Genomic DNA, 14,361 nt, shown 5'->3' with positions numbered 1-14,361 from the left:
ATAGTGGGGGGAGGGAGGGCAGCCGCACCCTAGCCCTGGCGCCTCCCTTTCCCTCTCCAACACCTCATCCCTCTCCGTAGAGCTTGGCGAAGCCCTGCCGAGATCCCCGCTGCATCCACCACCACGTCGTCGTGTTGCTGGATCTACATCAACCTCTCCTTTCCCCTTGTTGGATCAAGAAGGAGGAGACGTCTTCCCAACCGTACGTGTGTTGAACGCGGAGGTGTTGTCCGTTCGGCACTCGGTCATCGGTGATTTGGATCACGACGAGTACGACTCCATCAACCCCGTTCTCTTGAACGCTTCCGCTCGCGATCTACAAGGGTATGTAGATGCACTCCTTTTCCCCTCGTTGCTAGATAACTCCATAGATTGATCTTGGTGATGCGTAGAAATTTTTTAATTTCTGCTACGTTCCCCAACATTAAGCGTGTGACCCTACATGTTTAATAACATGTGGACATGTCTGGAACACCTTCTGTTCAATAATTATTAGCGAGATGTGGACACCCATAATAATTCCCACATATCAACAAAGATCGTCGAACCTTCTGTTACCGCATACAATTCATTTGTTTGCCGATATGTTACAAAATCTGATTCGAGACTATTCATCACTATACCTAGTTATCCTCGCTACCGTTTTGTACTATTTTCTCGTTCCCATATTCTGATATCCCCGTGACTAACACATTATTCAATATACTTGGCCATGCGATGTTAGACACTACAATACCGAGTGGGCCCAGAGTGTATCTCGCCATCTCCAAAGTGGCAAATCCTAGTCTTGACATATCGTGCATGGAGTACTTTTCCGGTGTACGCTAAAGTTGCCTTTCTAATTACCTAGTTATGGAGTAAATTTTAGCAACCCCAAAGTAACCATCTAGTATTTGGGTTTATGATATTCTCATGGTCTACCCAATTAAACGTTAAGACTTTATATGAAAATACCGACAACATATCAATGATGTGCTGTTGTGGTATTCCATAAGTTGGGTCCATCGAACACCATGGTTACGCTAGCAATGTGTTCTCATTCATTAATAATACATGAGCTAGTCCAACAGCCTAACTAGGGATGTGAATGACGTTTATCTTTCTACATGTGCAACTGGGTTTTCCTATGAATTTCACATTCGAGAACCATTGTAATTATAGCATAGAAATGTAAACTTAATTATGAAAACGGGAATGAATGTCAACTTTATTATTGCCTCTAGGAGCTCTTTCCAACAAATGGTATACTAGAAAGAATGCCAAATTGGAGAGGGACAAAGCTGGTGTTTTGAGGAAACAAAATGTGAGGTTATGAAAAGCACTAACCAATGAATGTTTGGACACTAATAAATTTTCTTACTAGTTGGTATATTATTCAAATATGAAGAGAACAATATTGAGTATGCTTTGTGAAGCAAGGGAAAAGATTGTTTTTTCTTGCCAGTGAAGCTCTTTCATTCAAATTGAGCTATGTAAATTTCCATGTCCAATGGTGGGTCTAAGGTGCTTTTGAACACTTACTGTATTGTTACTTCTAGGTAGATTTTTAGAACATTTTAAGTCTTAAACAAAATTGACATGCTACTGATGCAAAGATTATTTTGGACACCAATTTCCTCAATGGTTGCTCTCTTTTTATATGCAGGCAGAACACAGTACTTGTGTTTAGCTTGGATAAGGAGAACAGTAAGTTACCTGCAAGCATAAATTTGTCATCAAGTCTAACGCAGAACCAGCCATACCACTAGATTTAGTCACAAAGCCAATCGTCGCAAGTTAGCTCCAGGAACCAATTACATAGTGCTATTTCTGTAAGTACTTCCTCATATAACCTGATGGATTAAACTCAGACAAAGTTTTAATACTTTAATAATGCACGAAGTTAGACTTTGTGTTTGCCACAAGCCAAGCTAACCAATGTTAGACAATCCGAGCAATTTATCCTACCAAAATATTTAACTGTTAGAAGTACTGGCAGACTTAGTTACATGTGCGGTCTACTATTGTGCATAGGATAGGACAATTTAGGCCTTCTTTATTTCAAACAAATTTTGAACCACGAGCGCTCAAATTATTTGGAGGTGCGTTGAATCGAGATTGCATTGAAGTGGAGCCTTGTACCTTGTGGTCCTTGTTTAACCCATACCTTCATAGCCATATTAACCGACAATTTTACAATCAAGACTGCATTCAAGGGGACCCTGTTATCTGGTTTGACCCAGCCACGCAGAGCTATATTAATCTACTAAATATTAAATTGTTAAAGGAAGTGGTGTATCACAACTTTCCTACAATTTGGTCTACATTTGGGGTCAATCGTTGGGTCTAACTTCCTTGAAACTATCTATACTTCTTTGAACTTGTGTTTTCCTATATAGAATTGCGATGTAACATGAACAATGAGGGATTCATTTGACAGCCAAACTCCTCATGGCGCTTGTGGATTGGCTTTGTTGAACTTCTTCAGTTTTGGAAGATCTGTGTCTGATGTATTTACCACTTTCAATTGATACGTCTGCAGATTCACATAATTCATTGAATATACAAGAATGAAGTGCTGACCATGCACCTATTCCTGCTGATGATGAGGGTGAGCTTTTATACAATCTCCTCGGATACCTAAAGCATGGTTGGTACACAAAAATGGTTTCTCTTACAGTATATTAAACAGAACTTGAAACAACAACAAGCTGCCCTTTTGAAAAGCCGTTTTCCTGATACAATTCCTAAGAGAACTTGAAAGAGAAGCAGCTCGTAAAGCCTTGCGACAGGTAAACCTAGGACAGAGTTTGGCAGGAAAAATCTCTAAACATACTCTGAAGTGCAAATACCACTGATCCCGCGGATGGAGAAAACTATAGAATCAACCTCTTCTTAAAAGATTTGAAATGCTTGGAACTGTCACGGGTGAACAGAATCCCAACTTGGTCTTGAAGACCTGATGTGCACCCTTTTTGAGGGTAATTTCAGTGGCATTTCCGTTGTGAGTGTAATCCTGGAAACTATACAACCTCGTTTTTTTAGCGTTCGTCTCTCATCAGTCATCACTACTTGCATCTCTTACCTGAACATTGTTTGAAAGGTGTATGGGATATCCGGAGCTCACCTCGGCTTTGATGGATATGGGAGGTAAATGATTTTTTGTAGGAGACCATCAGCTTTAATTAGCTCATAAGAAGCGGCTTACGTTGTAATTTAGGTCAATTGCGGTGGTGATGACAGAAAGCGCACCAAAGACTGAATGAGTTTAGAGCATTAGGCGGTGCCCAAGCGCAAACAAAACAATGTACTCTGCTTCCCCGCAACTATCGCTGTGATGACTGCATGCTGCCTGTCAAATGACATGAATTTATAATGCTGAGAACATGAACGCCCGAGTGGTCTCTAAAAAAGGCTGGCGCCTGGTATTTGAGACCTAGCCAGCAGGTCACAAGATAGGAAAATCACAAGGATTGTCCATTTGTTGGATGCTGATAACTACCCAGAGCCAAGGACCTATCAGTTGATCGAAGAAGTTGTAGTGGGGAGTAATAGCAAGAGCCTGTGGTGTCCGCATATCAACTCTTTCAAGCGGGTGGGTGCGTTCCGACTATGTCGGCGCCTAATTCCTTCAAGCGGATAAGCACATCCTGCAAACCACCAAGGGAGATCTTTGCCAGAACCAAGGAGCTGCTGTTCCACTCATAGATGTTAACCATTTCCACCAACAATACCAGTATAAAATCTCTAGGAAGTTAAAATCGGAGAGGGTGAAAAGTGGGAAGAAGGGAGAGGAGGGGTGTTACAAGCTCAGGATGAGCGAGGGGCACAAGCGGCAACCATCGAGTCCTTCTGCTGGTTGCTGTCACCGCTAGGCCACACAAACCCTCTCCTACACGGCCTTTGCTGATGGGCAGGGCTGGACCCGTCAGCAGAGTTTGGCCAAGGGCCTGCACATGTACATAAACAATGACGGGCGACAACTCTTAGCATCCTGAAGTTGTCAGCTGCAGGCCACATGCAGCACAATTCCAGTGTCAGGTGTGTACTTGATTCAAGAACACCAGCATGATATATATTGGCAATTCCAACCGTACCGAAATCAATGAAAAACTCATCTTCTATGTATCACTCACCATAATCCGTTGACCATCCTTCAATTACTCTCTACCAAGTGTTATGCATCGACAATTTCCTAAAAGTAAACCAGCCATGTCCAGATCAGCAAACTTTCATGGTGTTCTCTTTATTTATTTTTGGTGATGTTGCCTGTGCAGAAGAGCAGATCATGATGCGGGTGGTGGATGAACAAAGCAAATGACTAAATTTCCCTTTTATGATTTCCACTGAACTCAACAAGGTATAAATGGGCATCTTAGCACGAAACAATAATTAACAAACTTCGGCTAGGCAACATATTGTACCAAGTTAGCCAAGCTAATTAAAGTGCTCCACCTAGTATATTACTGCAAAAAAAATAACTGATATGTCCAGTACTAAAGAATAGAAATTCAGGAAAGGTTCCTCGTATGCTATTATGGAACATAGGAAACATGCTACATCATTTGCTGTAAGATACACAAGCTACTGCCTGAGAAACAACAATGGTGGCCTAGGCTAAAATTCGCTGTACTCAGGCAGCCAAGCAACTTCAATACTCTGAGTCACTACATCATTACCAATCAAAAATAACCAGTATGTGCGTGCACTAATAACAATAAATCTCGTAAGAAAAAGAGACATGATGATGAGACGAGACTGTCCTGACCAGTTAGTTCTTAGCAGGTGAGAGCTTCTTTCCCTTAAGACGATCCTAGTTGTCCAACTTGACGAAACACCTCAGGTCTTCACAAGGCTGTGCCTTGGCATCTTTCCCCCAAAGCTCGCTCAGTAGGGGATGCTTCCCAACCAGGTCCCACTGCCAGCCAGGGCACTCAGAATCTGCATTGGAACCCTCCTCCAGGATATTGGCCCAAACGGAGTTGTACACTTCATTTCTTTGCTGAGCACAAGAGGTTTTAGCATCACCCACGCCACCTTTTCCGCCCTTCTTTACCTTGGCTGCATCAACCCCAATGCTTCTGACACCAAACCAACTGAGCTGCTGCATCTCTTGGAATAACTCCAGGCTTCAGTACTCTTGTCAAAGACAGTGCCATTCCTGGGTTGATAGTTCTTAACAACATATAACATCACAACTAGCTGTCAACTGAAAAAAAAAACCCAGAAAAAACACCAACTCTGACAAAAAGAAAGTTCTGCAAATAATCAAGGCATTTGGAAGGTCATGTGAATATATGTAGACCAAGTATGTTTGAGTATATGAAACTGATACTAGGAAAATAGTTTTGGTTCCTTGCTATTGCAGGTTGTTTATGCCACTAAATTTTTATATACTGAAATTGCAATGCAATATAGGGCATTGCAGCGTGGAAACTAACATGTGATAATTACTAAAAAATATTTTGATGTTACTAACTACTATGATTGTCATCAGACATTAAATACTTGTGTGCTGTTCTACTGAATACATGACCTGCAAATGGTTACGAGATGTGATAATCAGATATAACCCCATCATTTAAAGTAAGGTTATTGCCAAAGTTAATAGCAGTTAAAACCACATTCATTTCAATTGGAGAAGGCCGAGGCCAAAGTTCTTCAGAACACCAACACCAGTTTCAGGAAGAAACACCAAAGATGGCGAAAACAGAAGTACAGCGGAAAACAAAATTGGGGTTATTTATTTATGCTCAATTCACAATCTGGCATCGTTCACAGTGCTTCAGCTATAGAAAGGATCATAGTATGATTAACAGCTTTGTCTACAGATCAAAGAAATATCAGGAGAAAGGTGAAAATCAAATAGGCCCTACATTGGTCAACATGAGCACGGTCATGGCTTGGGATTCTCCCTGTTGAGCTCCCTCTTGGGCCTCTGCGGCGCATTCTTGGGGTTGGTGAACCATGTCGTGTAGAGGAACTGTTTGTGAGGTCCGTCATGGTCGCAGATGAGCCTGAGCTTCTGCTTCTCCCTCATCCACCGCAGCATGATCTTCATCTGCCTCTTGCTTGTCAAACCCCTCAGCCCAACGTCCTGAAAATAATTAACACACGAGGCAGTTCTATCGAAACATTGCAAGAACAAAGAAGACATGGCCCGTCCACCGACATCGGCAGACAGACATTTCATCGAACAGGTTGCGTGCTGAGATGAAACACAAGTTTAGTGGAGAGAGAGAGCGCATACCTTGACGTGCTCCCAAACGTCGGAAATGGTGAGGGGGCCGTGCTCCTTGACGACGTCGAAGATGGTGCGGGTGATGGACTGCGCCTGCTCCGGCGCCGTCGTGAGCTCGATCGGCGCCATCTTGGGCTTCCCCTTCTTCGCCGCCCACCGCGCCGCCGTCGCAAACATCTCGGCGCCCTAACGGGAGGATGGGCACACCCGCCGTTCGGACGAGAGGAGTTTCGGTCGCCGCCGCGGCCGCCGGTTCCTAGCTCCGTCGTCGTCGCCGCCGCCCGGAGGTAGGGTGAGGAGGTCGCGTGCCGATCCAATTTTTTTTTAGGAAAGCGTACCCATCCAAGTGACAGTGAGGGCGCTGCTGTGTGTCGGCGTGTCGCTCACAGCAAGCGCTCGAGCGAGATGGGCCTGGCACACCGAGCGAGCGCATCTCCGTTTTTCTTTTTTCTCATTTCAACTTTTGTCGGTCAGTTTATTTATAATTTGAAAAGGAAAATCAGAAATACAAAACATATGTCCATTAAAAAAATTAAAATCATGCATATTCAAAAACAATATCTTGAATTCGGAAAATGTTCCCGAAGTAGAAAATGTTCATGAATTCAAAAATATTTAGAAATTCAAATAATGCTCTCGACTTCAAAAATTGCTCGTGGATCAAAAACACGAATTCAAAAATATTCTTCCAGGATTTGAAATCATGTTTGTGAATTGAAAGATGTTGAAAAAATCACAAATTGGTCATGAATTTTATAAAATGTCCATGAATTCAAAGAATATTCAGGGATTCAAAATATACGACAACTAAAAAATTGTTCATGGATTTTTAAAAACACGTTCAGAAATTCAAAAAATGTTCATGAATTCAGAAGATGTTCGCAAATACAAAACATGTTCACGAATTGGAAAAGGGGCTCATGAATTCAATATTTGTTCGTCAAATTAAAAAAAATGATTGTGAATCCAAAAAAATGCGGACCCAAAAATGTTCACGAATGAAAAATCTGTTCATGCATTAAAAAACCATGAATCCAAAAATGTTCACAAGCTTAAAAATATTTGCAAATATAAAACTGTTCACGGATTTCAAAAAATGTTCACAAATTCAAACATGCTCATGAATTGAATAATTGACCACGAATTTGAAAAGGTTAGCGAATTAAAAAATTGTGACGAATTAGAAAAACAGTTGACAAATTAAAAAGTAGATAAAGTAAAGGGAAAAATAAGAAGGTAACAGAAAACGGGTGAAAAGGAAATAAGAAATAAGAAATAAAAATACTGTAGAAAACCAGAAAGCCGGGGAGGAAAGGCCAGCGATCTGCGCCGGCGCACCGGCCGAACGGTTCGGCCGGTCCAGCCCCAGCCGTGCGATGCGTTTAGTATGGACCATTGGATTTCCGCGCTAGGCCACCACCGAGCCAACCGTTGCAGCAAAAAAAACGTTTTGTTGCAACCGTTGTACGAACAGCCACAACGAGAAAAACAAGGGAGCTCGATCCCCCGCGCCTGTCCGTAGCCGATCCGCGGCGGCGGCGGCCGGATCCGCCGGTTTTTTGTTCCCCACGACCGAATCACCTCGAGGAGGGGCTCCCCCACCTATCAAGCCGCCTTGTACTTGCTTCAACCATGTCATACATCCGTAATGACCTCCTTGACGCCATGGATTTGGGCTCAAGCTCCGCTGCCGTTCATGGCCGAAGTCCACTGAGGAGGGGAGACCCTGGTAGTAGTGGACCGGTGCTGCAACGGTACTACAACCCTGGTGTGGTCTTCCAAGATGCAGCACGGCATGGCCGGGATGAAATTGATCTGGTATGAATTCCAATTGCAAACCCTAGATCATTTTGTTCACAAAATTTTTTTGCAACCTTTGATGAGCATGAGATTGAAAAGAGATGTTGTGAACATGCTTGTGCTTGTTTTTTGTGTTGTCAATTAATGCTAGTAAGATGTTTCTTCCTGCTGTCTGCTACTAAAATGTTACAAGCATGTGTTGCATTTGCTACATGCTACTTGCTGGATGTTGCATGCTGCATCCTAAAATGCTGCATACAGGAACTGTTTTGGGATTATGATTGCCATGCTGCGTCCACTTTTTTTGTTTGCGCTTTCTGCATGTTTTTTCAAGGAGCAAAAAAAATGACTTGGGTGCTGATTTTGTTGCAGAATGTTGCTGTTGAGCCATCAATTTTCCTTGACGATGATATGCAAAATGTTGCGCATGAAGAAGAAGAATATGGAATTGATCTGAATGATACTCCCCAAAATGATAGTGACGATTCGTTGCAGCTGAACACCGATGGTGTAGCTCCAAATCATGGCAATGCCCGTGTGGCTAGTGACAATGCCAATGGAAATGCTGCAACACTTGTTGATGAACCGGATGAAGATATATCATCACAGCCAGTTGTCCCTTTTGTTGGAATGGTTTTTGACAATGTTGAAGAAGCTCAGCGTGTTTACAATGAATATGCCTCGAAGATGGGCTTTGGTACTCGCATTGTGACATCAAAACATAGTAGGAAAAGCAGCTCGGATCAGAAGCGCATTCTTATCTATAGAGTTTTTGAGTGCATACACTCACGGAAAAATCCTTCGAAGAATGTTGGTGGTAGCATTTCTGACGGAGCTGCCACAAATGAGTGTGAAGATGTTGATATGAGCTATGCGAGTAACAAAAAATCTCCAAGCAAACAAGCTGGCATCTATATGGATGTGAGCGACAAGAGGAAAAGAAACCGGTTGGAGCGGTATGATTGCAAGGCTCGTATGGGTGTTAACCTCAAAGACGGTAGCTGGGTTGTGACAGTTTTTGAGGCCGATCACACACACCAGCTGATGTTGCAAAGGGGGCGTCGGAGATTTTGCCGCTCTCACAGAAAGATCCCAGATGCAGACATGCAATACATCACTTCACTACACTATCGCAACATATCAACGGCTAATATGATGGGCTTGCTTGGAGATGCACGGTGTTGTGATCCGAGGAGTTTGCCGTATGTGAAGACTGATGTGACAAATGCAAGAGCAAAGCTGCGAAGGGGCCTGTCAGAGCGTGACTTGGAGCTGACAATCGAGTACTTTGAGAGAAGACAAGTGGAGAATCCCAACTTCTTTTTCTCGAAGCTACAAGAAGATGGAGCTGTTAGGGCGCTTTTCTGGGTTGATGGGAGAACAAGGGCCCTGTATCCAAAGTACAAAGATTGTGTGTTTTTCGACACCACATTCTGCACAAATCGCTACAACTTGCCCTTTGCTCCGATTGTTGGCATTAACAACCACACACACACTGTTTGCTTGGGGTGTGCTTTGTTGCCTGATGAGACCATTGAAACTTTCAAGTGGGTCTTCCAGCAATGGATGTTGGCAATGAATAATGAGCATCCATTGAACATTATGACTGATCAAGACCAGGCAATGGCTACAGCCATCTCAATGGTATTTCCAGATTCAACACACAGATGTTGCAAGTGGCACGTCTTCCGGGTTGCAAGGACAAAACTAGGGAGGATGCTGGGCAAGGATGAGCCTTTTGCAGAAGCATTTTATGGTTGCATTAATGGTTCAGATACCGTTGAGGAGTTTGAAGAACGGTGGAAGCAGATGGTCGAGTTGTTTGGTGTGGCTGATAAGAAACACCTCAAAAACATGTGGAACAGCAGGGAGACGTGGGCTCCTGTGTACTTTAGGAATAAGTTCTTCCCATTCACAGGAACAACTGGACGCTCCGAGGGCCTGAATTCCTACTTCAAGACTTTAAATCATCATGGAGACTCGGTTTGGACATTTGTGCAACAGTTTGAGCTTTGCCAGGAGCTAATGCTTGATCGTGAAGACAATGCGGGCTTCATCAATGAAGCGACGAGGCCGCCACTCTGGGGCAAGTAAGTCCAAAGTCATGTAGCATTTTTTTTAGTTTTCCAGTACAGTTTGGTTGCAGCATTTGAATGAAACATATGTAGCAATTCTTATTGATGTTGGAAGCTTTTTTGTTTTGCAGTTACAACATTGAAAAGCAGGCTGCAGATTTCTATACCAGAGAGGTATTTTCCAAGTTTCAGAAACTATTGGCTAAATCAACAGGCTATGGGCTGCAATACCAGCTGCAAGGGAATGTCGTCTGGTTTCGCCTTGTTGCAAATGATGGCATCAACCCTAAAGTGTACACGGTGCGTGTTGCCCCTGAAGATCATACATACATGTGTAGTTGCAACATGTTTGAGATGTGTGGGCTGATCTGCCCACATATCATCCGTGTCATGGTGCACCTGAACGTGCAAGCGATACCTGCGAATTACATGCTTCCAAGATGGTCTAAGAGAGCAACCGACCTTGCACCTGAACCAGGCGATGGGCATAGAGCTATGCATTTCGGCGTCCCCACGACAAACACCCTAAAGTTTAACTCTCTTTGCCGGAAGTTTGGGAAACTTGCTTCAGATGCATGCTTCAATGATGAAGCTTATAGTTTTGTCTCTGGGCTAATTGATCAGGGCAGTGTTGGGGTTGCTGCGATTAAAGCTAGAGCGACCGATGGGGTTGCAGGAGGCGAAGAAGCCCAAGGTCGTGCAGCAAATGAACAAGTCTCAGGGGGTCCAAGTACAGGGCAGCAGGATCCACCCCCCGTAGGACTACGAAACCCACCAAAGTCAGCGAAAAAGGGGAGGCCAAAAGAAAAAGAGAAGCGTAGGGAGCCACTAATTGAGCTTCGAGAAGATGAAATGAAGAAGAAAGCAAAGAAGGACGCAGCGAAAACGAAGAAAGCTCCAAAGCCAATGGAAAAGAAGACTCCATGCAAATACTGTGAAGATGAGGATCACAATGTGAAGAACTGCCAACTCCTTGCCGCTTATCTTGCTACGAGTGCGAGCGTGAAAGCTCTGGGTGTCGGCCCAATCCTTACACTTTAGGATGTTTCGTGAGGGAAAAAATTGATGAATTACCTTGTAACACCCCATGTCTTATGAATGTTTGTGTTTTGGGATTGCAACATATTACTACATGTGTGGTTTCAAAATGCAGAATGATGGTTTTTTAATTATGATGGTGTCAACTTCTATTTTTTTGTAAAATAGTACTCAATGATTGTTGTTACCACAGCTTGATTCATTTTTAAAAAGGAAACATGGTTGAAGCTTTTGAAAAGCATGGTTGCAGCTTTTGAAAAACATGTTTGAAGTTTTAAGGAAACATGGCTGTAGCTTTTGAAAAACATGGTTGAATTTTTTTGAAATTATTGATGAAGCTTTTAGGAAACATGGTTGAAGCTTTTTCAAACAATGGTTGAAGCTTTTTTTAACATGGTTGAAGCAAAATAACAAGTATGAAAGGGAAAAAGCCTTGAATGATTTGATTTAAAGTGTTGATTTTGCTATGCAGCAAGAGTTTGGGAAAGAAGCTTATTTACATTATGCTTCCAGCAATAATATCACAGGGATGTAGCTAATTTGCAGGTAAAAATGTAAATTTTGCCCTGCAACAAATCTAACAGAAGGTTGTAGCTATTTTTTGTAAGCTTCCAACAATTTGACTGTGACAATGCAGCATCCACATATTGTTTTCATGAAAAAGGTTTCGAGGGGAAAATTGCACAGAGATTCCCTTGAAACTTCTATGGATGAAGCTCATAACCAGCAAAACAATAAACGGTTGTCAATGCATGATCATGTTGGCAAGCAGAAGATCACATCCATTAAAAACGGAAGAAGTGCTTCATCCAAAGAGATCAAGTTATCATCGGTTTACATACCAAAAGAACACATATGTTTACCGAAGGTATCATTAGGGTACATACGAACGCGCACTACTCTAATACCATCAGAACGCTACCACCTCAGACATGATTCTAGACCTAACGAAAGGAAACGAGCTTGATCGTCTTGAACCCTCCCGCAAATTAAGCCGCCAACTCTTCCATGAATGCCCGCTCCATTGGGGCATTGTTCATTGGGTGAGTGCAAAGGTTGTGCGCCACATCCATGCGGTATCGCGCCACATCTTCCTGTAAAAATGAATGAAAAAATTAAGCAAGTATGATACTAATTATTCTTGTGTTGCATGAGTATTGAAAACAAAGAAAGTAGATTGCAACAAAATGACAAGAAAGTACCTGATTGAACTCTTTCATTGACTTCCCATCAAAGTTCTCCACATATTTGAGCCCGAAAAAGCCACAATCACATCTGTGAGATAAAAAAATTTATCCTTCATAGTTCCGATGCATAGTTGAAACAACAAATGTTGAAATGGAACACATGATTGAAGCAAAATTCAAAAAGAAAACTCACAGATTATCTTGCTTTGGGTAATCCTCTAGGTCAACACGGGCGAAGGATCCAACATTGACATTGAATTGGCTGTACTCTTGTGCGAGGGCTGCAAAGTTTGTGATCTACAACCGAAAAACACGCACCAAAGTTTGAAAAAAAAGGATGAGGTGTGTGAAGATGACAACAGGGCATTTATGTAGATGAATCAAAGGGAAAACAGAAAAATAAAAATAGAGAGCATGAGCCTACCAGGTTATTGGCCTGCTTCTTCAAAGGAGATTGTTTCCCTTTTGAATGGATTGAGTCAAATACATTCCACTGCTTGTATAGCAAGTTTGCGCAAACAATTATCCAATGCTTTTCATGAACAATTGTGACAAAAAGCTGTAAAACACAAAAGAAAGGCAAAAAAGGTACTCAGAACATGTAAAAAATGTTACAGCCTAGTAGGAATGAACGTAAGCTTTCCAATGTTGTAACTACAAACAAAAAAGCATTCAACAACAACTAGAATTGATACATATGTTTCAAAGAGATGTTGTAAACATCAATAATAATTGCTACATATGTTTCGAAGGAAATGCTACATCATTGGATCATGTTTTGAAAGTATTTGTGGTGTGAAACAAAAGTAGGCTCTCGAGAAACTTACGAGGTCATATTTATTCGCCTTGAACTTTGTCACAGCCCTTTCAAGCTCGGGTATGAGTTTTGCTGGTTGGAAGGTTGTTGGGTCTTGTTTTAGTAAGATCTACTTGAAAGACACCTCAAAATGGTTAGTGTGTGTTGCAACAAAAAATGTGAAGAAAAAAAGGAATGAAGCATTGCTTGTTTTTGCAAAAACTTACCCCCGCGTGGACTGAGAACATGTATTTCTTCAGATTAGTACCACTTGCTGCACGGGATGCTACGTTGTTCATCTCGATACATAGGGACATAACCTCATCATTCATATCCCCGCGAGGCTTGAAGCATACCAGGAATTTCTTGTATCCAATGTAAAATCCACCTATCTTTATGAAAGGTGTCCTGTTACCATAGATGCAACCGAATGAATCATTTGTTTCGAGCAGGAAAAAATAAAAAACAGAAAGCAAAAAGAGATAGGGCTTAGGTAGCTCACACTTGTTCATTGGCATGTGATCTCCTCAATGGTTTCCCATGCTTTACATACTTCTCATACGTGGCTGCAGCTGCATCGACCTTTTGCTTCTTTGCCTTGGTATTTTTTACGGCTGGAACTTTGGCCATCCTCTTCTTCCTAGTGTTCTTGTCATGTGTGCTAGGGCCACTGCTTGCATCAACAATTTGCTCTTCTGTAGCGACCATCTTAGGGGCTGTAGCAAGCAACAAAAATGGATGAGTTTGCAAGGGATTGTACAAAAGAGTATTTGCTGCAATCACACATATGTAGCGAAAAAAAAGAGATGGAGAAAAACAAAAAGAAATGATGCAGGAGGAAGGAAGCATACTTGGGCTGTCATCATCGTCTGAAACAGGGAACACGGGGATGTTTTCAAATATGGGGTTGACTGCGCTCTTCTTGGTTATAGGCTCATCCGTGCAATGCATCATCTCGTACTCTTCGGAGCCCTTTGGGAACAACTCACAGGATGGCTCGTCGTCCCAAATGCCGGCTGTCGCACTCCTGGGTGCATCATAGAAGAGTGGGGGGCTGTGAGGTGAGACGTTGCCTTCCATCTCGAAACTCACTCGTTGTTGCTCAGGAGTTTCAGCAGCCTCGGTTGCAACTTGTTGCTTCAATCCGGTGACTTCATCCTTGTTAATGCTAGGTGTTGTACCTTCAGCTTGAGCTTGAGCACCAATGCCAGCATTTGCAGCTTTAGCATCATTCTCTTTTCCGCG

The 14,361-nt window shown here is 42.5% G+C and overlaps 1 protein-coding gene across 2 annotated transcripts; it reads right to left on the bottom strand.

Moving 5' to 3' along the window:
* Positions 1-4,518: 4,518 nt before the first annotated feature.
* On the bottom strand, positions 4,519-6,581 carry LOC123158066 (uncharacterized). Of its 2 annotated transcripts, XM_044576203.1 has the most exons (3): positions 6,230-6,581; positions 5,856-6,076; positions 4,519-5,140 (listed from the first exon to the last, which is right to left on the bottom strand). In XM_044576203.1, the coding sequence occupies exons 1-2, from the start codon at positions 6,395-6,397 to the stop codon at positions 5,876-5,878; spliced, it is 369 nt and encodes a 122-aa protein (XP_044432138.1). In that variant the 5' UTR covers positions 6,398-6,581; the 3' UTR covers positions 4,519-5,140; positions 5,856-5,875. The 2 variants fall into 2 exon arrangements, with proteins under 2 accessions (XP_044432138.1, XP_044432137.1); XM_044576202.1 differs by lacking the exon at positions 4,519-5,140 and having other exon boundaries at positions 5,700-6,076.
* Positions 6,582-14,361: the final 7,780 nt, after the last annotated feature.

The sequence above is a fragment of the Triticum aestivum genome, chromosome 7B, assembly GCF_018294505.1.
Source record: "Triticum aestivum cultivar Chinese Spring chromosome 7B, IWGSC CS RefSeq v2.1, whole genome shotgun sequence".
NCBI classification, from domain to species: Eukaryota; Viridiplantae; Streptophyta; class Magnoliopsida; order Poales; family Poaceae; genus Triticum; species Triticum aestivum.
Note: the sequence above shows the minus strand (reverse complement) of the source record. Positions and strands in the feature narration are given on the sequence as shown.